We start from the raw sequence: 23,812 nt of genomic DNA on the forward strand, positions 1-23,812 counted from the left end.
GCAGTATTTTGCTATCGTATAAGTACTTTTGAAGTGTAGTCACTGTTGTAATGTAGGAAACGTGGCAGCCAATTTGCGCACAGCAAGCTCCCACGAACTGCAATGTGATAATGAACAAATAATCTGTTATAGATTTTGGTTTAAGATAAATATTGGCCAGGACACCAGAGATAACTCCCCCGCTCTTCTTTGAATAGTGTCATGGGATCTTTTACATCCACCTGAAAGAGCAGACTGGGCCTCGGTTTAACGTCTCATCCGAAAGACGGCACCTCCGACAGTGCAGCACTCCCTCAGCACTGCACTGGAGTGTCAGCCTAGAATTTGCTCTCAAGTCTCATGGAGCGGGACTATGAGCCCACAACCTTCTGACTCAGAGGCGAGAGTGCTGCCCACTGAGCCACGGCTGACAGCTAGTGAGAGGCGCGTACAGCTACAGAAGCAGGAATCATACGCCGTCCCAATGTCCTGGCAACAGTGAGACCCAGCAACCACCCAGGACCAGTGAGTCCACTAACAGCACGGAACGTAGATATAATCCTCTCCCCCCACTACACACCTATAAAATGTACACGTTTCCCCCATCAGATCACCAGAGCCTGACATCATCTTTCCTGTCCCTCATCTTCATGGAAATACGTCTTTGTTTCCATTTTTTTATTTTGAAAGAAATAAAGGCTTTCATTCATCACATCTCCCATGAACGTCTCAAAGCGCTTCACGTATAATGAATTACTTTAAAGTGTAATGAAATGTTGCTACATCGACAATTGCTTTAGCCATTTTGTACACAGAGAAGTTCCACAGTGCGATGAATGACCGGTTGATCTATTTTTGGCGGCGTTGGTTGAGGGTGGAGCGTTGACCAGGACACCAGGAGAACTCTCTTTGAATAGTGATCTGAACCACTAGAACAGGCAGCCAAGACTTCGATTAGTCAGCCGTGGCTCAGTGGGCAGCACCCTCGCTCTCTGAGTCAGAAGGTTGTGAGGTTCATGTCCCCACTCCAGAGACTTGCGCACAAAAATCTAGGGTGACAGTACTGAGGGAGTGCTGCACTGTCGGAGGTGCCGTCTTTCGAATGAGATGTTACACCGAGGCCCTGTCTGCTCTCTCAGGTGGATGTAAAAGATTCCATGGCCACTGTTTCGAAGAAGAGCAGGGGAGTTCCCCCTGGTGTCCTGGCCAATATTTATCACTCGGCCAACATAACAAAACCAGATTATCTGGTTATTATCACATTGCTGTTTGTGGGAGCTTGCTGTGCGCCAATTGGCTGCCGCGTTTCCCACATTACAACAGTGACTCCACTTCAAAAAGTACTTCATTGGCTGTAAAGCACTTTGAGACGTCCGGTGGTCGTGAAAGGCGCTGTAGAAATGCAAGTCTTTCTTTCTTTTACCATCTCATCACAAGAACAACACCTCTCGCACTCCACTGCACTGGGCTATCATAGGAACAGGAGGAGGCCATTCAGCCCCTCCAGCCTGTCCCGCCATTCCGTTGGATCATGCCGAACCTAAGGAAGATTGAACCCACAAACTTCTGACTCAGAAGCAAGAAAACTACCAACTGAGCCAAGTTGACTATTGCAAAAGGGGATGACTCTTGTTCCCATGTCTTCAGCCACAGGCAGCCGTCACACCCTCGCCATCCACTTACCCACGATAACAATGAGAAACCTAACACAAAGCAGCCAAAGTGTGAGCAGCATTCGAAACGTCCCTTCTTGTGTGTGCATGAAGCAGTGGTAGGATATTGGGACATATGAGATACAAGTCCATCTCTCTACACCTGAGAGACAACCACTGTACTTGCATCTGTTGCAAATTCGGACCTGAAAATTCCCTAATGTACTAAGCTTCACTGGCAGGGGTGCAGTAATTGATGGAGCGCATCCAGCTTTATACCTAAAAATACACCGAGGTTACAACATGGAAACAGGCCGTTCAACCCAACCAGTCTGACATGAATCTTGTCATTCATGTGGAAATGACATGAAATAATACTGGGCGGCCTGCTGGTGGCGCTGTCCAGGGAGAGTATAAATACTCAGGTATGGGCCCAGCTTGCGCAGGACATTCTTTAACAGGAACTAGTGAAGGACACAACTAGATCTCCATGTTGAAAAACAGTTGATTAAAGCTTTGTTTAATGCTTAGACCAAGTGCCTAGTAGTTTTCTTACGTTACAGTCCATGTCAGCGTTTACCCTCCAACGTGAGCCAGTAGCTCTAATCACATTTACCCACATTGTGGGTCAGGTCAAGTCATGAAATCCCAGCTCCTCTTATGGTTCAGTTGATGGTCCTGAGCCATGCAGAAGAGGAAGATCCCAGGTTCGATCCCCAGACTTTTAGGGAGGGCTAAATGACTGGCCAGTGACTGCTGCTGGAAAGACCTGATGGGTGGGGGGGTGGGTGGGTACAGGCTTGGAGTCACATGCGATGCACTCTGTGGTTGAATAGCCCACTTTTGAGGCTCCCTGATAAAGACTAGCCATTAGTGTGAGATAGAAACATAGAAGATAGGAGCAGGAGTAGGCCATTCGGCCCCTCGAGCCTGCTCCGCCATTCAATGCAATCATGGCTGATCATCCAAATTTAGTACCCTGTCCCTGCCTTCTCCCCATATCCCTTGATCCCTTTAGCCTCAAGAAATATATCCAACTCCTTCTTGAATACTGGAGGGCTGCTGTTGGCCCTGGAATGATGCCCCAACCAAGGTACTACCTTAGGGAAAACGAGGGGGGGGGGGTGGGGGGTTATGCATATAAGCAATGCAAGCATGGGACGAGGTTAGATGTCAGGAGGTTTTTATTTTCACTCCGCGGGCTGCCAGCACTTGGAATGAGCTGCGTGCTCGTGCGGTGAATGCAGGTGCACTGCAACATTTCGAAAAAGGAGCTGCGAGCGTTCCTTACTGCGGCTAACTTCACTGTGTGCGAAAGGTGGGTGGGACGTCGGGTGTTTAACTCACGGTCGCCGTGAGCTTCTGGCACTCGTTTCGATCACCCCCGAGGGGGGTCGGAGAGGAATGTCCCAGATTTTCTTTCCCTGAATGGGCCCTCGGGTTTATTTTTAATCTGTTTTGTTTACTTCTCCCTGGAGTTTACATGACTATAGGTGAGAGGGACCACTGGGGAGTCGCAGCGGGCATTTGCGTCATAACTGTTGGGACCGGCTCGATGGGCCAGCTTTGTTAAACTCGTTAAATTGGACGTCCTGCAATTAGCCCATCTTATCCTTTCTGTCTTCTCATAAGTGTCAGCACCTTCAGGAAAAATAGAAGAAAATTGGGAGTACTGGAAAGGAACAACTTTTAAAAATTTATAGTAAGGAAGCAAGTGTATAGGACAAAAGAACACTGCTCAAGCCCATACCAGATGCACTAAGCCATTCTTTCATCTTTTTCTATCCCGAACCCCTATCTCTCTACCCTCAGTTGAATCAGGAATCAGTTCAGTTCCCTTTTGAATTGGTGTTAACTGTTCCAGTCTGCAGCCTGCTGCTGTTACAGGCCATTCAGACTTCAGTATCACAGTTTAAGACAACTGGCTAGTCACTCCATTAAACCTCCATCACCAGTGGTAACTGGGTATAAATTTATTCAGGTTTTGATTTCTTTACACGCTCCCTGTTGGCCCCGATTTTTAATTCCCCTGCTCAGGCCTGAGTTAAAATTACAGTCGGGTCACGATGATCTCATCGGGCTGCAACATGCATATGTAAAGAAGGACCCTGTTGGCTCCAGGCGCCTGTCGTTGCTGCCCGCTTAGGAGAGTGGGTTAAAATTGTAGATCATAGAATCATAGAAATTTACAGCACAGAAGGAGGCCATTTGGCCCATCCTGTCGGTGCCGGCCGACAAAGAGCTATCCACCCTAATCCCACTTTCCAGCTCTTGGTCCGTAGCCCTGTAGGTTACGGCACTTCAAGTGAATATCCAAGTACTTTTTAAATGTGATGAGGGTTTCTGCCTCTACCACCCTTTCAGGCAGTGAGTTCCAGACCCCACCACCCTCTGGGTGAAAAAATTTCTACCCCCTCTAAACTTCTGACCAATTACTTTAAATCTATGCCCCCTGGTTCTTAACCCTTCTGCTAAGGGAAATAGGTCCTTCCTATCCACTCTATCTAGGCCCCTCATGATTTTATACACCTCAATTAAATCTCCCCTCAGCCTCCTCTGTTCAAAAGAAAACAACCCCAGCCTATCCAATCTTTCCTCATCGCTAACATTCCCCAGCCCAGGCAACACCCTCGATGTTGCGATCATGGCGGCTTTCGGCTATTGACGGGTAAGAGCCAGGGCGATTTTAACTGCCCGCCCGCCAGGTTTCTGCTGAGCGAGCCGGTTAAAATCGCCCCACCCCACCCCCCCATGGTGACTGTCGAACTGAAGGATTAACATCTCAGCAGGTTTTATTATGCCATCATTTTTCAGTAGAGAACCGGGAAATCCTAAAGCCAGTAGATGTGGTTTGTGCGTCTGCGTCTCGGATTTAATTTGCTTTTACCAATAAACGGATTAAGTAGGTTTATCCATTAGAGAAATGCTTCATTGGTTTTCGATAAGCCTATAAGTAGACTTCTGGTAATATTGGGAGTCATTGTAACTTTGTGCGATAGTGTAAAAGGGGCGATATCGGATCAGCCGCCCTGTTATACATTTCTTCCGATTTTTCATTCCGATTGAAATCACTGGGAGAGATGTGAATCAGGAGAGATGTATAACTGCTGAATCGATATCGCAACTTCTACACTATCGAAATACAGAGTCGAAATTACCCCCATTGTCTGTTAAGTTGAAAGTTGTTACTATGTACCAGTGTGTTGTAGTTGTCTAGTTTGTTACAAGGCAGGAACACATCAAAGGGTTCTGCTAAAGCAATAAATATAGCAACAGTTAAGGGGTGTAACAATGTCACAACAACCACGGGAGCCTGCTGATGCAGTGACATTAAATCAAAATATCATTTGAATAAGGTGCTGTTGTATGAAGATTTTGTAAACGCTCCCTGGTTCCCTACATATCTTATCGGTTTCAGTTACGTCATTTAGTAATATGGGGGGGGGTCGAGGTTTATCTGGGACCTGTTCGCATCCCACTGGCGTGCCCCACCCCCACATCCCCCGCCCGCCCTCAGTGCCGACCCTGCCAGAGTCGACGGGGTCAGTGGGAAGATACCCAATTAAAATAGCTTATCAAGGCAAACTAAAGGGGCACAAGTGCCACTTCGGGCGCTTCACTGGCACCCGCCTGTCCCCCCGTGCAATGTTCCCGTTCAGTTTTTTTCAGGTGTGCGGCCCATTCAACGTACCGCGCATGTGCAGCCCCGCAGCTTAAAGGGAGCATTGCCCCTGCGTGCCCACAATATCGGGACCACTGCTGTTCACCGTTTACAGAAATGATTTGGACTCGGGAATCGGAAGTACAATTTCAATATTTGCAGATGACGCCAAATTGGTGGGGGGGGGGGGGTAGTTACTACAGACAAAATGCAGAAAGACATTAGTAAACTTACAGAATGGGCGTGCAATTGGCAAATTAATTTCCATGTAGTTGAGTGTGAGCTGGTACATTTTGGTAGGAAGAATAAGGAGACCACATAATGCTTGGATAATAAGGGCTCGAATTTATCAATGGGGACGTGATGGAGGCGGGACTCCCACTTTTTGGGTTGTAGTCCCGCCTTCATTGACTTGTGGCCAACCCACGCTATTTTCCCTTGATTGGTCTTGTTAAGCCTGCCCAGCGGGCTCAGCAGGCCAATTAAGGGACACTTGGTTACTGGTGACGTCAGTGATTGACATTTCATCTGTCAAGAGCTTTTGACAGATGAAAAATCAGCGTTTGACAGCTCTGTGAAGCTGTCAAACACTGACAATCTGTCTTCTAACTTGAGTCCTTCTACTCAGACTCAGTTAGAAATCTCTCCAGACCAGAAAGCAGAATGCTGCAGCTTTTGACAGTTCAGCGGCCATTCTGCTTTCTGTGCCGGTGAACTGAGGAACTCCCGAGAACTGAAGGAAGGAAGCCTGCAGGAGAAAGTAAAGGTAAGTAAAACTTTTAAAACACTTTACACTTACCTCACACACTTACCTCTGCACACATGCACCCATCACTCACCTGCACAACGGACATCTCGACCCCTCCAACCCCTTCAGACCGACAGTCCGCCTCGCTAACTTGGCGTGGTTCGGAGCCGTCGGGAAGCCCACACTTCAGGGCTAAAAATAGGGATTAGGCAAAAAACTGCCTGTTAACTACCTGTTAACAGGCAGTTAATTGGCACTAATCCCCTTCCCGCCTCGGGGAGGCGGCTCCCAGCACAGGTCGGGTACCCGCCTCCTGGGACATTGGCACGGAGGCGGGTTGGGGGCGGGATGGGTTCCTGCCCCCCGATTCTGCAATTTTCCCACCACTCCCGCCTCCAAACCCGTCTCCTCGGGGCTTGGAAATTCGAGCCCTAAGTGTCTAAATGGGGTAGAGGAGCAGAGGGATCGGGGGGCGGGGTACAGATACACAAATCACTAAACGTAGCGACACAGGTTAATGCCATATAAAAAAGCAAATAAAGAAAGCACTGGGGTTCATTTCTAGAGGAATAGAATTGAAAAGCAGACAAATTATGTTAAACTTGTATAGAACCTCGGTTAGACCACGCTTGGAGCATTGGGAACAGTTCTGGTCTCTATATAATAAAAATGATATAGAGGCACTGGTGAAGGTGCAAAAAAGATTTAGTAGAATGATACCAGAACTGAGAAGTTATACGTATTAGGAAAGACTGAACAAGCTGGGGCTCTTTTCTCTAGAAAAGAGAAGATTAGGGGTGACCCGATAGAGGTCTTTAAGATTATGAAAGGGTTTGATAGGGTAGACGTAGAGAAGATGTTTCCACTTGTGGGATGGACCAGAACTAGGGTCACTAATAAATCCAATAGGGAATTCAGGAGAAACTTCTTTACCCAGAGCTTGGTGAGAATGTGGAAGTTGAGGTGAATAATATAGATGCCTTTAAGCTAGATAAACAGGTGAGGGAGAGAGGAGTAGGAGGATATGTTGATGGGGTGAGATGAAGAGGGGTGGAAGGAGTCTTGTGTGGAGGATAAACACCGGCATGGACCAAATGGCTTGTTTCTCTGCTGTCCTCAGGTTGATTGAAAGACGGTTTGCTCTCTTTGGGAGTCCAGACTGCTTCCTGGGCTGGTCACCACCGAGGGGGTCCCACAGCAGTCCTGGCAGAGGCTGGCGTGCCTCACCTCACTCTGCGGACTCTATCTTCTTCTTCTTCTTAGGTAGTCCCTCGGAACCGAGGATGACATGCTTCCACATTAAAAATGAGTTCGCAGGTGACTGATGAGTCCAATGCGGGACCCACAGTCTCTGTCACAGGTGGGGCAGACGGTGGCTGAAGGGACGGGTGGGTGGGGTGCTTGGGTTGATGTGCTCTCCTTGCGCACGTCAACCTATACACACGAGCTCATAGCCTTTGCGAGGGCTAGCACTTCATTTAATGCATGTCGTCACCAGCAGCACATCGAGCAGGTCTGCCCCCACTTTCCCTTTTTGTTTATTCATTCACGGGATGTGGGCATCGCTGGCAAGGCCAGCATTTATTGGCCTTGAGAAGGTGTTACTGTTACTGCTTAGGGTCTGGAGTCACCTATAGGCCAGACCGGGTAAGGACAACGGCTTTCCTTCCTGAACGGGGACCAGTTGGGTTTTTGTGACAATCTGATATAATGGTTTTATTCCAGATTTTTTAAAATTTAATTAAGAACATAAGAAATAAGACAAGGAGTGGGCCACACGGCCCCTTGAGCCTGCTCCACCATTCAATGAGATCAGGGCTGATCTTCGACCACAACTCCACTTTCCCGCCCGATCTCCATATCCCTTGATTCCCCTAGAGTTCAAAAATCTATTGATCTCAGCCTTGAATATACTCAACGATTCAGCATCCACAGCCCTTTAGGGTTGAGAATTCCAAAGATTTACAACCCTCTGAGTGAAGAAATTCCTCCTCATCTTGGTCATAAATGACCAACCCCTTATCCTGAGACTGTGCCCGCTGTGTTTAACCGAGCCCAATCAATCCACTGATTAAATCAAGGGCTCGTCACTCTCAAAATGGCCGCTAGATTGCGAGAAGTACAAGTAAATCGCTGTTTCACCTGGAAGAGGTGTTTGGGGCCCTGGACAGTGGGAAGGGGGGAGGTATATGGGCAGGTGTTGCATCTCCTGCGCTTGCACGGGAAGGTGCCAGACGAAGTGGAAGGGGTGCTGGGGGTGGTAGAGGAGTGGACTAGGGTGTCTCGGAGGGAGCGGTCCCTACGGAATGCTGAAAGGGGAGGTGAGGGTAAGATGTGTTTGGTGGTGGGATCACGTTGGAGGTGGCGGAAATGGCGGAGGATGATCCGTTGATTCGCCCCTAGAAACAGTCATTACTGGCACGCCCTTCTTAGGATTAAAGATGGAGACAAATGGTTGGTGGTCAGTCAGCAAGGTGAACTTCTGTCCATGCAGATAGTGGTTGAATTTTTTTACTCCCCATACTAGGCTGAGGGCCTCCCTGTCAATCTGGGCGTAGTTGCGCTCGGCTGAGGTTAGTGACCGAGACGCAAAGGCTACTGGCCTCTCCAACCCGTCTGGGAATTTGTGCGACAGCACCGCTCCAATGCCGTAGGGTGATGCATCACATGCCAAACGAATTGGTAGTGCTGGGTTGAAATGGGCCAACACCTCTTTTGATGTGATCAATTCTTTACACTTTTGGAAAGCTCGTCTACGTTCGTCAACCCACTTCCATGGTACCCCTGTTTGCAGTAGGGTGTTCAGCAGGTGTAATACCGTAGACAAATTTGGTAAGAACTTGTGGTAATAGTTTACCAGCCCGAGGAACGACCTCAGTTGTGACACATTTTCCGGTGCTGGAGCCTTGACTACTGCCTCAATCTTGTCAAGGGACTTATGTAACCCCTCTTCATCGATGACGTGGCCGCAATACGAGATCTGTTTCTGGAAAAACTCGCACTTGTGGCGATTAGCTCGTAGCCCATATTTCTTTAATCTGGCGAGCACCTTCTCCAAGTTAGCGAGGTGATCACCGTCATTTTCGCCCGTGACCAAGATGTCGTCCAAATAACACTGGGTCCCTGGAATCCCTTGCAGGACCTGATCCATCGCCCTTTGCCAGATAGCCGGAGCCGAGGCTACTCCAAACACCAGCCGGTTGTATTGATAGAGACCTTTATGGGTGTTGATCGTAAGGTAATGTTTCGAAGCTTCTTCTACCTCCATTTGCAAGTACGCCTGGGCTAGATCAATTTTGGTGAAGCGTTTACCACCAGATAGCGAGGCGAAAATATCCTCAATTCGTGGAAGCGGATATTGCACCGTGTGAAGGACTGGGTTCACTGTCACCTTAAAATCCCCACAGATGCGGACCTTCTTTGGTTCCCCAGGCGTATTACTCAACGACCTCTTCATTACAGGAACGATGGATGTAGCCCACTCGCTCCAGTCCACTTTGGACAGTACTCCTGTACGTTCCAACCCTTCCAGCTCTGCTTCAACCGCTGGTCTGATCGCATAAGGCACTGGTCTGGCCATCAGAATCTTTGGGCTTGCATTATCCTCTATTTTAATTGTTGCTGTTATTCCTTTTAGTGTTCCTAGTCCCTCCTGGAACACTTCTTTTGTGTCAGTTAGCATTTTTGACAGTCGTCCAGGTGTGACATCGTCATCCTTTTTGGCCTCCACCTTCAGTGCCTGTATGGAATGCCAATCTAAATGTATCTTCCGGATCCATTCACGTCCTAGCAGTGGTGGTCCTCCATTTGGCAATACATATATATTCATTTTAGGTATTTCCTGACCTTTATATGTCACTTTCACCCTTATTTTTCCTTTGGGGTAGACTTTCTGCCCCGTATACGTCTTCAAGACAATCTCTGTAGCTTTCAAGGGTATGTGTGAAAATAGCCGCTTGTAGTCTCTTTGATTTATGACTGTTAGAGCTGACCCTGTGTCCAATTCCATTTCCACTTGGACTCCGTCTATCTTGAGTGTAACCCAGATAGTCTGGTGATCCTCCATTTCGGTTACATTATGTAGTTTCAGACAACCCAGCTCCTTGGTTCCGGAGTCTGTGTCACTTTTCTGTTCGTCTTAACCACTGTCCATCACCTGGTGTACCTTTTTGTACTTCTCCTGTGGAGATTTCTTACTGTTGGTTTTCTTCCCAGACCTGCAGACTCTTGCTATGTGTCCTGCTTTCCCACACTGTCTGCACACTTGGTCCTTGAACCAACAATCTTTCTGGTCATGTGTTGTTCTGCCGCAGCGATAGCACTTCCCTGTTCCATAAGTCATTTCGTTGGTGCCATATTCTTGCGGTCTCCATTGTATCTCTGCAGCGCCCCTTCCGGCTGCTTCGTGTGATACTGCCATACTGAAAGCTTTGTCCAGCGTAAGGTCCTTTTCTGATAGAAGCCGTTTCTGGGTTCCTTCACTTTGTAGCTCACACACAAACTTGTCCCTTAATGTGTCTGCTAGTCCCGCTCCAAACTGGCAGTATTTCGATAGCTTGCGCAGTTCCGTTAGGTACTCAGCATTGCTTTCGTCTTTGTGTTGGTTCCTTTTATGGAACTTAAATCGTTCTGCTATCAGCAGCGGTGTGGGGTTTAAGTGGTCCTGTAGGATTTCTACTATGCTTTGAAAATTCTTGTTTACCGGCTTCTCTGGGGTTATTAGATTTCGCAGTAACCCATAAGTTTTTGCACCCATGGAATTTAACAGAACCAGTGCTTTATTAGCATCTGGCACTTCATTCGCCCTGCAGTACACCTTAATACGTTCCACATATGTCGCCCAATCTTTGACTTCATTGTCGAACGTAGAGGTACTGCCACTCTTCGGCATCCTTGGTTGTGCGTTAACTATCACCAATGGCGCCTCCCGCGCTTCCCCTTCTTCTCCGCTGACACAAAATGGCGTCTCCCGCGCTTTCCTTCCTTCCCGCGCTCGCCCGTCTTCTCCGCTGCGGCTTCGCAAAATGGCGTCTCCCGCGCTCTTCCTTCTTCTCCGCGGCTCAATGGCGCCTCCCGCGCTCTCCCTGCTTCTCCGCGGCTCAATGGCGTCTCCCGCGCTCTCCCTGCTTCTCCGCGGCTCAATGGCGTCTCCCCTTGCTTCGCCCCGCGGACCCTGATCAGCCCGTGATCCCTGGCTGTGCTCTGCGCGTTCTTCTCTTGATATTTGTCGACGCCGCTCAGTCTAGAACCCGGCTGTTTCTTACCCTCTCTCTCTCCGGTTTTGCAGTATTTTTCCTCGACGTCGCTCGGTGATCAACCCCTGGCTGCGCCCTGCTCTCTTCACCCTCTTTCTTACCCCACCGACGCTGCCCGGCTCTCTCTCTCTGCCGTCGGTTGGCTCCAGCCGCCGCTGCTTGGGAAGGGTCTGCTCTGGACCTGTCGTCGGTCTCTTACTGCTCGTTGTGGCTGGGGAACCAAGCCCGGCTCTCCACAGCCTCCCCAGCGAAGTTGGATCTCTGCCTGACTGCTGGGCGGTTGCTCGCGGTCGACGCCCGTGTTCCTGGACTCGACTATTTTTTTTTGTTTTTGTTTTTTTTGTTTTGTTTTATGTTGCAGGTAGATTCGCATCAACACTCGTTGCCACTGTTGGATCCGTGGTTCAGTGGATAAATAATTACACGGATGCTGTACATAAACAAATAACAGGTCTTTACTGGAGGAGGGTAATCTCTAGACTGGGGTACAGAGGCATGCGCACAGCTTATATACCGGTGTGGTCACTGCCGGTACTACAGTATACAGGAGCTGTAAAAAGTAGTTCTGACTTAAAGCACATACACTACAACAGCCAACGGCACTATTTCAAGATTGTCGGAAGATGACAAACAAGAAGTAAAATAAACAATTCTGTTCCCTGTCCCGTGTCAGACTCTTACCCTTTTTAAAATTCCGATTTCCTTTCCCCTCCCCTCCGGAAAGTGCCGACTCTTGCTGTGGTACAGTTCCACTGGTGCCCAGAGCCCGTCGGTCCCTCACCCCGTGGACATTTTATGTGGCCATAATTGTTCGTTTGGGATCAGGTGAGCTGGCTTATGTGGAGAAGAACATCAGCTCAAACTTAATGAGCTGAATGGCCTGTGGAGCACTGGAGTGGAAATTGGACCTTGCTGTGCCTGTTTTATGGGCCTAAAATGGACACAATGAGGACCCACAGGATGTGGGCATCGCTGGCAATGCCAGAATTTATTGTCCATCTGTAGTTGCCCCTTGAGAAGGTGGTGGTGAGCCGCCTTCTTGAACTGCTGCAGTCCGTGTGGTGAAGGTACTCCCACAGTGCGGTTAGGGAGGGAGTTCCAGGATTTTGACCCAGCGACGATGATGGATCGGCGATATATTTCCAAGTCAGGATGGTGTGTGACTTGGAGGGGAACTTGGAGCTGGTGGTGTTCCCATGCGCCTGCTGCCCTCGTCCTTCAGGGACTCGCATCCAAATGACTCCTCGATGATGTCCAACCCGATGTTGGGTCAAGCCATTTTTTACAGGCATCCTTGGCAGCTGCCTAAAACAGGCATTATGGCCCCTTGCATGTGTAAATGGCTGTAAAGCGCTTTGAGACGTCCGGTGGTCGTGAAAGGCGCTATATAAATGCAAGTCTTTCTTCTTTCTTTCTAGAGTGGAGCAGGAGCAGGAGCTGGGCCTGTTCCGCTCGGAATTCTTAAGCGGTCGTCGGGCAACTGGCACCAAAAAGTACATTTCTATTTAATAAAAGACAACAAAAAAAAATTGTTGTTGTGGAGCCAGGAGGAGGCGAAGGAGTGCTTCCCCCCAACCCCCTGCGACTCCACCATATACCGATTGCCCCCGTTCCCCGCCCCGTTGATGCTCCACACACCCTTTCCTGGGACTTGCCAATGCCGGAGAGGCAAGGAGCCTAAAATTAATTGCTTCAAATGTGGGAGCTGTCTGTGGAGGCACGACCGACGCAGGCACCTTGCTCAGTTGATATCAGTGAGGCCCGAGGCCCAATCTCAGGCCGGCCTAGAAATATAGAAACATAGAAGATAGGAGCAGGAGTAGGCCATTCGGCCCCTCGAGCCTGCTCCGCCATTCAATGAGATCATGGCTGATCATCCAAACTCAGTACCCTGTCCCTGCCTTCTCCCCATACCCCTTGATCCCTTTAGCCTTAAGAAATATATCTAACTCCTTCTTGAATATATTTAATGAATTGGCCTCAACTGCCTTCTGTGGTAGAGAATTCCACAGGTTCACCACTCTCTGGGTGAAGAAATTCCTCCTCATCTCAGTCCTAAATGGCTTACCCCTTATCCTTAGACTGTGACCCCTGGTTCTGGACTCCCCCGCCATCGGGAACATCCTTCCTGCATCTAGTCTGTCTAGTCCTGTTAGAATTTTATAAGTTTCAATGAGATCCCCCTCTCATTCTTCTAAACTCCAGCGAGTATAAGCCTAATCGACCCAATCTCTCCTCATACGTCATCCCTGCCATCCCAGGTATCAGCCTGGTGAATCTTCGCTGCACTCCCTCCATGGCAAGAACATCCTTCCTCAGATAAGGCGACCAAAACTGCACACAATACTCAAGGTGTGGTCTCACCACGGCCCTGTACAACTGCAGCAAGAAATCCTTGTTCCTGCACTCGAACCCTCTCGCTATGAAGGCCAACATACCATTTGCCTTCTTAACCGCCTGCTGCACCTGCATGCTTACCTTCAGCGACTGGTGCACAAGGACACCCAGGTCTTGTTGCATTTCCCCTTCTCCCAATCTATTGCCGTTCAGATAATAATCTGCCTTCCTGGTTTTGCCACCAAAGAGGCCTCTGGCCTCCCCGTCTCCGCCTTCACGCCCGTTAACCGGGAGCCGAAGAATTTGTACCCCTATTGTATCCTTGGCAGTGAGGGTTGGTAGGCCATTCAAATGTGTGGAGGGCAAAAAAACAGGCGGGCTTCCTTCTGTCATCGCCATATGCAACTTTCCAGCAGAGGGCAGCAGACAGCAATCGGGACCAGGAACCCTGGCTGGCTCTCCAGTCCCTGGCTCGGCAATGATCGAGTTCAAGTCAGTTGCTGGGCCGAGGTGGCTAACTCAGCACAGACCTGGGGTTCTAGTCTGGAACTTTCCTGGCCTGTCTAGTTCAGTATCACACCACGTCCAGCTCTACAACCCTCCGAGAACTCTGCCTTTCTCCAACTCTGGCCTCTTGTCCAGCCCCCATTCCCTTCGCTCCACCATGGGCGGCCGTGCCTTCAGCCTGCATAGGCCCTAAGCTCTGGAACTCTCTTCGCCTCTCTACCGCTCTCTCCTCCTTTAAGATGTTGCTTAAAACCTACTTCTTTGACCAAGCTTTTGATCATGTTTCCCCTCGTGGGGGAATCTAGAACTCGGGGGCACAGTTTCAGAATAAAGGGTCGCCCTTTTGGAACTGAGATGAGGAGGAATTTCTTCTCTCAGAGGGTCGTAAATCTGTGGAATTCTCTCCCCCAGAGAGCCGTGGAGGCTGGGTCATTAAATACATTTAAGGTGGAGATAGACAGATTTTTGCAAGATAAGGGAGTGAAGGGTTAAGGGGAGCGGGCAGGGAAGTGGCTTTCAGCCCAAGATCAGCCATGATCTTATTGAATGGCGGAGCAGGCTCGAGGGGCCAAGTGTCCTATTCCTGCTCCTGTTTCTTATGTTCTTATCTGTCCTCATCTCTTCATCTTTGGCTCGGTGTCAATTATATGTTTGAAATAATATCGCTCCTGTGAAGCACCTTGGGATGTTTTACTATGTCAAAGGCGCTATATAAATGTAAGTCGCTGTTGCTGTGGGGCGTTTCCCGGACGGGAGGGGGTGTTCTCCGACACTTGTGATGTGGAAAATTCATTTTTCCTTTCTTGTTTCCCCATTGTGTTCCAGTTGGATGCTGATCGTGACGAGGGTGAAATATTCAGTGACATCAATGCTGTGGTTGTGGAGAGACTGTTCCCAGCAGGAAGAGACGGTAGGACAGATTTCTGGTAAATTGACGTGTGACCTTTCTTGAACCCGTAACACAGGAAATTCCATGGATGTTGTGGCACCAAACAGGAAGGGATTTGTGCAAGCAGTTCCTTAGTCAACAGGTTACCTTTTAACAAAGACAAGCCCTTGTTTGTTTTCCCTGAGTCAGACAGAATTGCTTTGGTTTCTCTGATGAATGGTAATCCTTTCACCTCTGAGAATGTTAGGTAGGTAAATGGAATGGGAGGAGACTCCTGGGCTGCATATTCTATGTAATTCTACGTAATTTACCTCACTTTGACCTGTTTAGGACAGAGAGCTGGGGGAAACCTTTTTTTTTTACGCAGGGTTTTGAGGCTGTGGCTCGCACTGCCAGAGTTCTTCTTCTTAGGCAGTTGCTCGGAACCGAGGATGACTTGCTTCCACATCAAAAATGTGTTCTCAGGTGACTGATGAGTCCAATGCGGGACTTACAGTCTCTGTCACGGGTGGGGCAGACGGTGGTTGAAGGGGCGGGTGGGTGTGGGGTGCTTGGGTTGACGTGCGCTCCTTGCGCTGCCTGCGCTTGGCTTCCCGCTTGCTCCTGGCGAAGAGACTCGAGGTGTTCAGCGCCTTCCCGGATGCTTCTCCTCCACTTTGTGCGGTCTTGGGGCCAGGGATTCCCGGGTGTCGGTGGGGATGTTACACTTTTTCAAGGAGGCTTTGAGGGTGTCCTTGAAGCGTTTCCTCTGCCCACCTGGGGCTCTCCTGCCGTGCCGGAGTTAGTGACTGAAACAGAGACCCTGTCAACATTTCAGAATAGGCTAGATTGTTGTTGAAGGAAAGGAGAATAAAGGATAAAGGGATATAATCCACTTGAGGTTAGGATTATGCTCGTGTGGAGAATAAACACCAACATGGACTGGTTGGGCTGGACGGCCTTTTCTCGTGTTGCAATTTCTGTGTAGTTCTGTTGTCCTAACTCTCCTGTACCTGAAGGAAGCCTTATTATAAAGTGGCAGCAACAGAGAAACGAGGCCCACTTCAATTCTTATACAGCGTCAGTATATTCGCATTGATAAAATCATCAAGGCACAGAGATGGAAATTTAAGCCATAGCTGGGACAATGTCATTTGAATATCCTGATCTAAGAGGATGAGGTGAGGTAGCAGACCGAGTGAGGGAACGAGAATTAGTCCCAGTCCCTACACCTGAATATATGATGCGGACAAGAGCCTGTTGTATAATAAATTAATTCCACACCTCATACCTTCTGCAAGTGGTATAATGTGAACACTGTTAGATCCCAATGGACGGTAACTGCCTTTTCCTGTGACCAGGTTATGGCTGAGAGCCAGATATATTTGCAAACAGTATCAATGCTCCATTCTGTTCCCTAATGACTGGGCAAATGGTGCCATTCCCTCCTCGGCAGTGTTGTACTGTATTCATCCTGCTGGAGGCCCACTCATTATAAAATAAGCTGGACAATATTTATATATATTTTTTGCTTTTCACTTTCCCCACCCCCCCCCCCCATATCTTTGAGAGACTTTGGGGCAATTTTAAGCCAACTCGCCAGGCAGGAATCCCACGGGATCGGGGCAGCGCCGGTTTTACACTGACTTCAATGAAGAGTAAAATCGGGCGGGTTGTTAAACACGCGTTGCACGCAATCCCCTCAGTTTCCCGACGGGCAGATTAGTTTAAAATTGCCCCCTTTGCATCTGGACATTATTTTGATAAAACGTTACTCTTAGTGCTGTGATGGCAATGCACTTCCAACAAGAAATAAAAACAGAAAACGCTGGAAACACTCAGCAGGTCAGGCAGCATCTGTGGAGAGAGAAACAGAATCAACGTTTCAGGTCGATGACCTTTCGTCAGAGCTGTAAAAAAAGTTGGAGATGTAACAGGTTTTTAAGCACGTGCAGGGGGAGGGACGGGGGGAACGGAGGAAAGAACAAAAGGGAAGGTCTGTGATTGGGTGGAAGGCAGAAGAGATTAAAAGACAAAAGGGATGATGGTGCAAGGCGAAAGGAGATGGTAATGGGACAAGTAAAGAAACAAAAGATGGGTCTAGAGGAGGTGTAAATGGGAATATCAGAATCATCAGCAACAGCTGCCGTCCGAAAAAATAGGGGCCGAGGTTATGGTCTGAAATTGTTGAACTCAGTGTTGAGTCCAGAAGGCTGTAAAGTGCCTAATCGAAAGATGAGGTGCTGTTCCTCGAGCTTACGCTGAGCTTCATTGGAACAGTGTAGGAGGCCGAGGACCGAGAGGTCAGAGTGGGAGTGGAGCGGAGAATTAAAATTACAGGAGACTGGAAGCTCGGGGGTCACGCTTGCGGACTGAACGGAGGCGTTCCGCAAAGCGGTCACCCAATCTGTTTCTGGTCTCCCCTGTGTAGTGGAGACCGCATCGTGAGCAGCGAATACAGTTTACCAAATTGAAAGAAGTACAAGTAAATCACTGTTTCACCTGGAAGGAGTGTTGGCACTGTGTTGGTTAACTTCAAAAATCTCAAGTTTCTCCTCACAACGATAGCTTCCCGTCACAGGTATCATCCTGGTGAATCTGCACTCTACGCTCCCTGTGGGATTACATCCTTTCACTAGGGAGGACCCAAAACTACACACAGTGCTCTAACTGTTGGCTTAACAATGTTCTGTGTAATTTCATCATTGCTTCTTTACTCTTGTACTCAATGCCCCTATTTATAAAAGTCCCATCGGCCATTTAATGTTTTGTTTTTTTGTCTACCTGCACTCACCTTTTTCAGTGAAGTTTGTATTTCAACCCCCCGAGGGCTCTCTATTCAGAGAGCAGGTGCTAAGCGCCAAACCCGCCTGTACATACACTCCCCAGTAAATACTTGGGCACTCCCTGACAAATATGTAATTGGACAATCTGTGTATGTGCCAGATAGCATTGTATCAGCAAGAGTGCAGAATGCTGTCCCACAGCACAGAGAGCTTCGGCATGATGACTCCCTCTGTCACATCTCACTTTGACCTGTTTAGGACAGAAAGCTGGGGAAACTTTTTTTTTACACAGGGCTTTGAGGCTGTGACTCGCACTACCAGAGTTAGTGACTGAAACAGAGACCCTGTCAACATTTCAGAATAGGCTAGATTGTTGTTGAAGGAAAGGAGAATAAAGGATAAAGGGATATAATCCACTTGAGATTAAGACTATGTTTGTGTGGAGAATAAACACCAACATGGACTGGTTGGGCCGGACGGCCTTTTCCCGTGTTGCAATTTCTGTGTAGTTCTGTTGTCCTAACTCTCCTGTACCTGAAGGAAACCTTATTATAAAGTGGCAGCAACAGAGAAACGAGGCCACTTCAATTCTTATACAGCGTCAGTAAATCCGCACTGGTAAAATCATCAAGGCACAGAGGTGGAAATTTAAGGCAGCGCTGGGACAATGTCATTTGAATATCCTGATCTGAGAGGATGAAGTGAGGTAGCAGACTGAGTGAGGGAACGAGAATTAGTCCCAGTCCCTGATGCAGACAAGAGCCTGTTCACAGATACTTACAGCACAGAAGGAGGCCATTCGGCCCGTCGTGCCTGTGCTGGCTCTTTGAAAGAGCCGTTGTGCTCAGTCCCACATCCTCGCCTTTTGTCCCTAACCCTGTCAGTTCCTCGCTCTCCAATTCCTGCCCAACTCCCTTTTAAAATTATTGATGGAATCAGCTTCCACCACCTGTTCAGGTCGAGCGTTCCCGATCCCAACAACTCTCTGAGTGAAAACATATCTCCTCATCTCCCCCCGAGATCTTTTCAATGATTTTGAATCTCTGGCCTCTGGTTATTGACCCACTCACCAGAGGGAATAGCTTTTCTCTCTCTACTCTAACAAAACCTCTCAACATCTTGAAAACCTCTGAGGTCACCTCTGAACCTTGTCTGTTCCAAGGAGAACAGTCCGAACTTTTCCAACCTCTCTTCATAACTGAAGTCCCTCATCCCGGGTAACATCCTTTCTAAGGCCTTGACATCTTTCCTGAAGTGTGGGGCCCAGAATTGTCCACAATTCTCCAGCTGAGGCCTAACCAGTGATTTATAAAGTTCCAGCAATGATCGCTTTGCTTTTATATTCTATTCCTCTATTATAAACCCAAGTAACCCACATGCATTTTTTAACCACCTGACCAACTTGCCCTGCCACCTTTAAGCATTTGTGTACATGGACACCGAGGTCTCGCTGCTCATCTACACTTTTCAAAATCGTGCCATCTATAGTTTACTGTCTTTCCATATTAGTCCTCCCAAAGTGTATCACTTCACACTTCTCCGCATTGAGCTCCACCTGCCGTGCTTCTGCCCATTTCACCATCCTGTCTGTGTCGTCCTGAAGCCTATAATTAACCTCATCATGATCTATTACTTTGACAAGTTTCGTATCATCTGCAAACTTTATAATGCGGCTCCCTACACCCGAGTCTAGGTCATTTATAAAAACTGCAGAGAGTAACGGACCCAAAACTGACCCTTGGGGAACACCACTGCAAATCACCTCCCAGTCAGAAGAACATCCATCCCCCACCACCCTCTGCTTCCTGTCACTGAGCCAATTCTGTATCCATACCGCCACTTTCCCCTTAATTCCATGGGCTTCCATCTTCTTATTAAGCCTCCTCTGTGGCACTTTGTCGAATGCCTTCCAAAAGTCCATATATACAACATCTACTGCACTACCTTGATCAACCTTCTCTGTTAACTCATCAAAGAATTCAATCAAGTTAGTCAGTGATGATTTATCTTGAACAAATCCATGCTGGCTCTCCTCGATTAACCCATGCCTTTCTAAATGAAAGTTTCTTTTGCCCCTGATAATGGTTTCCAATAACTTCCCCGCCACCGATGTTAGGCTGACTGGCCAGTAGTTTCCTGGTTTATTCCGCTCCCTTTTCTTGACTAGCGGTATAACATTAGCAACCCTCCAGTCCTCCGGCACTACTCCTGTATCCAATGAGGATTGAAAGATTGTGACCAATGCCTCTGCTATTTCTACCATTGCATCTTTCAGCAATGCATTCCAGCCCGACCAGGTGACTTACCAACTTTCAGTGACGCTAATCTTTTTAGTACGTCTTCTCTATCTATTATTGTCCTGTCCATAACTTCCCTCTCCTCTTTTAGTGTAACGTTGACCACATATGCTTGCTTTGTGAAGACAGATGCAAAGCGCTCATTTAATACTTTTGCCATGTCCTCTGGTTCTACATGAAGATTTCCCATTGGGTCCTTAATAGGCCCAACGTTTTCCCCAGCAAACCACTTATATGTTTATAAAATGTTTTAGGGTTCAATTTAATGTTGCCTGTTAATCTTTTCTCGTAACCTCTCTTTGCCTCCCGTATTAACTTTTTCAAATCCCTCCTGTACTTTCCATAATCATCCTGGTTATTCACTGAATCTTTTTCCTGATATTTTATCATAAGCCTGTTGAATAATAAATAAATCCCACACCTCATGCCTTCCACAAGTGGTATTGATTTGAACACTGTTAGATCCCGCTTGACGGTAACTGCCTTTTTCTGTGACCAAATTATGGCTGAGAGCCAGATATATTTGCAAGCAGTATCAATGCTCCATTCTGTTCCCTAATGATTGTTCCCTCCTCGGTAGTGTTGTACTGTATTCATCCTGCAGAAGGCCCACTCATTGTAAAATAAGATGGGCAGTATTTATAGTTTTTTGGCCTTTCACTTTCTCCCCATATCTTTTAGAGGCTTTGGGGCAATTTGAATCCAAGTCGTCAGGCAGGGAATTCCATGGGATTGGGAGCAATGCCGGTTTTACACTGACTTCAATGGAGATTAAAATCGGGCGAGTTGTTAAATGATGTCTCGATCTCATCAGTTTCCCAATGGGCAGGTTAATTTAAAATTGCCCCTTTTGTATCTGGACATTATTTTGATAAATCGTTACTCTTAGTACTGTGATGACAACACACTTCCAACAAGAACTGTTGACACTCTGTTGGTTAACTTCAAAAATCTCAAATTTGTCCTCACAACTATAGCTTCCCATCCCTGGTGAATCTACACTCTACGCTCTCTATGGGATTATTCTACATCCTTTTTTTAATGGGGAGCCCAAAACTACACAGAGTGCTCTAACTGTTGGCTATACAGTGTTTTGCATAATTTCATCATTACTTCTTTACTCTTGTACGCAATATCCTTGCTGACCTACATTGGCTCCCGGTCTCCCAACGCCTCCAATTTAAAATTCTCATTCACACATTTCAATCTCTTCATGGTCCCTCCTTATCACTGTGACCTCCTCCAGCCCTACAACTCTCTGTTCCTCCAACTCTGGCCTTTTGTGCATTCCCATCTCCCTTTGCCCTACCATTGGTGGCCATGCCTTCACCTGCCGAGGCCCCGTGCTCAAATTACTTGCCTAAGCACCTCCCTCTCCTCCTTAATACCCACCCCTTCGACCTTTCCCTCACCTTCACATGGTCCATCTCCGAATCTTCCCTTCCCTTCCTCGACTTCTCCGTCTCCATCTCTGGGGATAGGTTATTGACAAGCATTCACTACAAGCCCACTGACTCCCACAGCTACCTGGACTACACTTCCTCCCACCCCGCCTCCTGTAAGGACTCTATTCCATTCTCCTAGTTTCTCCGTCTCCGCCGCATCTGCTCTGACGATGCTACCTTCCACACCAGTGCTTCCGACATGTCTTCCTTTTTCCTCAACCGAGGATTCCCCTCTACTTTGGTTGACACGGCCCTTGACCGTGTCCATTCTATTTCCCGCACTTCTGCCCTCACCCCTGCCCCTCCCTCCCGGAACCACGACAGAGTTCCCCTTGTCCTCACCTTTCACCCAAACCAGCCTCCACATTCAACGGATCATCCTCCGCCATTTCCGCCACCTCCAACGTGATCCCACCACCAAACACATCTTACCCTCACCTCCCCTTTCAGCATTCCGTAGGGACCGCTCCCTCCGAGACACCCTAGTCCACTCCTCTACCACCCCCAGCACCCCTTCCACTTCGTCTGGCACCTTCCCGTGCAAGCGCAGGAGATGCAACACCTGCCCATATACCTCCCCCCTTCCCACTGTCCAGGGCCCCAAACACCTCTTCCAGGTGAAACAGCGATTTACTTGTACTTCCTGCAATTTAATATACTGTATTCGCTGCTCACGATGTGGTCTCCTCTACATTGGGGAGACCAAACGCAGATTGGGTGTCCGCTTTGCGAAACACCTCCATTCAGTCCGTAAGGGGGACCCTGAGCTCCTAGTGGCCTGTCACTTTAATTCACCGCTCCGTTCCCACTCAGACCTCACCGTCCTCAGCCTCTTGCACTGTTCCACGGAAGCTCAGCGTAAGCTCGGGGAACAGCACCTCATCTTTCGATTAGGCACTCTACAGCCCTCTGGACTCAACATAGAGTTCAACAATTTCAGATCATAACCTCGGCCCCTATCACATAAATATATATTTTTTTAATCCACACTTTTGTTTGGCCTTTTTTTCTTCCCTCCCACATGGCAGCTGTCCTTCATTCTGCCAGCGCAATTCACACTTCATCCAGAGCCATCCTTTATTCCTTAACCTGTCCCATTACCATCTCCTCTCGCCCTGAATATCTCTTAATGTCTCTTAATATCTCTTTACTCTCCTGCTTTCTATCCTATCACTGACCTTCCCTTTTGTTCTTTCATCCCCCCCCCCCTTTTCCCAGCCCCTAAACTTGCTTTAAAATCTGTTTCATTTCCTGCTTTTTTCTCAGTTCTGACGAAAGGTTTCGACCTGAAACGTTAACTCTGTTTCTCTCTCCACGGATGTTGCCCTGGCCTGCTGAGTTTTTCCAGCGTTTTCTGTTATTGCTCCAAAAGTACTTCATGGCTTTGGGACGTCCTGAGGTGGTGAAAGGCGCTGGAGAATATAAGTTCTTTCTGTCTTTGGCTTGGTGCCCACTTACTCTGTGATGCGCCTCAAGATGTTTTTCTGTGTTGAAGGCGCTGTGTTAATATAAGTTCCACTTGAGTACAAAGTGGATTTGAAGCACTGCCTTCACTGCCAACATGGAGCGCTCTCCGTGTTCCAAGTCATTCTTTTTATTTGCTCTCTTAATTGCTTGTCACGGTGTCGGAGGCATTTGAGAGGCAATGAAATCTGTAGGAGATGACAGGTAGTTGTACTCCAGGCAGGATCTGCCACCATCTGCCAACCCATTTAAATATCACGGCCTCCTTGCACACTGCCCTGATCGCTCTTCATTAGCGAATGCAGATGGAGCCAATAAAGTGTGTGGCCGGGAACATCACAGTAATGAATGAATCTGGCAACTCAGGATTCAAGCTGTGATCACAGTTAAGAGACATCTAACTTACTAAATACTGAAATAAATGTTAAGTGCAACAAAACAGTGCGATCATTAGATTGTTTCCTGCCCCCACCCCCACCCCCCCCCAGCCCCCGTCTCAAAAAAGCAGCATTTTTTTTCAACGTCAACAGAAAATAAAATGTTTTATTTATACCTCCTCATGGCACAGCCCCATCTCCCAATGCACGGGAGTGATGGAGCGCCATTCCAAGTTACCTTTACATTAAATCTACTTACTCACCCCTCCCTATCTCTGTAACCTCCTACAGCCCTACAGCCCCCCCCCCCCGAGATCTCTGCGCTCCTCCAATTCTTGGCCTCTTGAGCATCCCCAGTTTCCTTCGCTCCATCTGGAACTCACTGCCTGAAAGGGCGGTAGAGGCAGAAACCCTCTCCACCGCATTTAAAAAGTAC

At 48.1% G+C, this 23,812-nt stretch overlaps 1 protein-coding gene across 1 annotated transcript in view; it reads left to right on the top strand.

The window, feature by feature from the left end:
* LOC147101672 (adenylate kinase isoenzyme 1-like) overlaps window positions 1-23,812 on the top strand; it is a 191,884-nt gene that overhangs the window by 52,051 nt on the left and 116,021 nt on the right. Inside the window, exon 8 of the mRNA XM_085965447.1 lies at window positions 14,965-15,049. Within this exon, the coding sequence (XP_085821573.1) occupies window positions 14,965-15,049 (85 nt within the window). The remainder of the gene's footprint in view (window positions 1-14,964; window positions 15,050-23,812) is intronic.

Source organism: Somniosus microcephalus, chromosome 23, assembly GCF_052327205.1.
Source record: "Somniosus microcephalus isolate GS21.2 chromosome 23, FLI_Smic_1.0, whole genome shotgun sequence".
NCBI classification, from domain to species: Eukaryota; Metazoa; Chordata; class Chondrichthyes; order Squaliformes; family Somniosidae; genus Somniosus; species Somniosus microcephalus.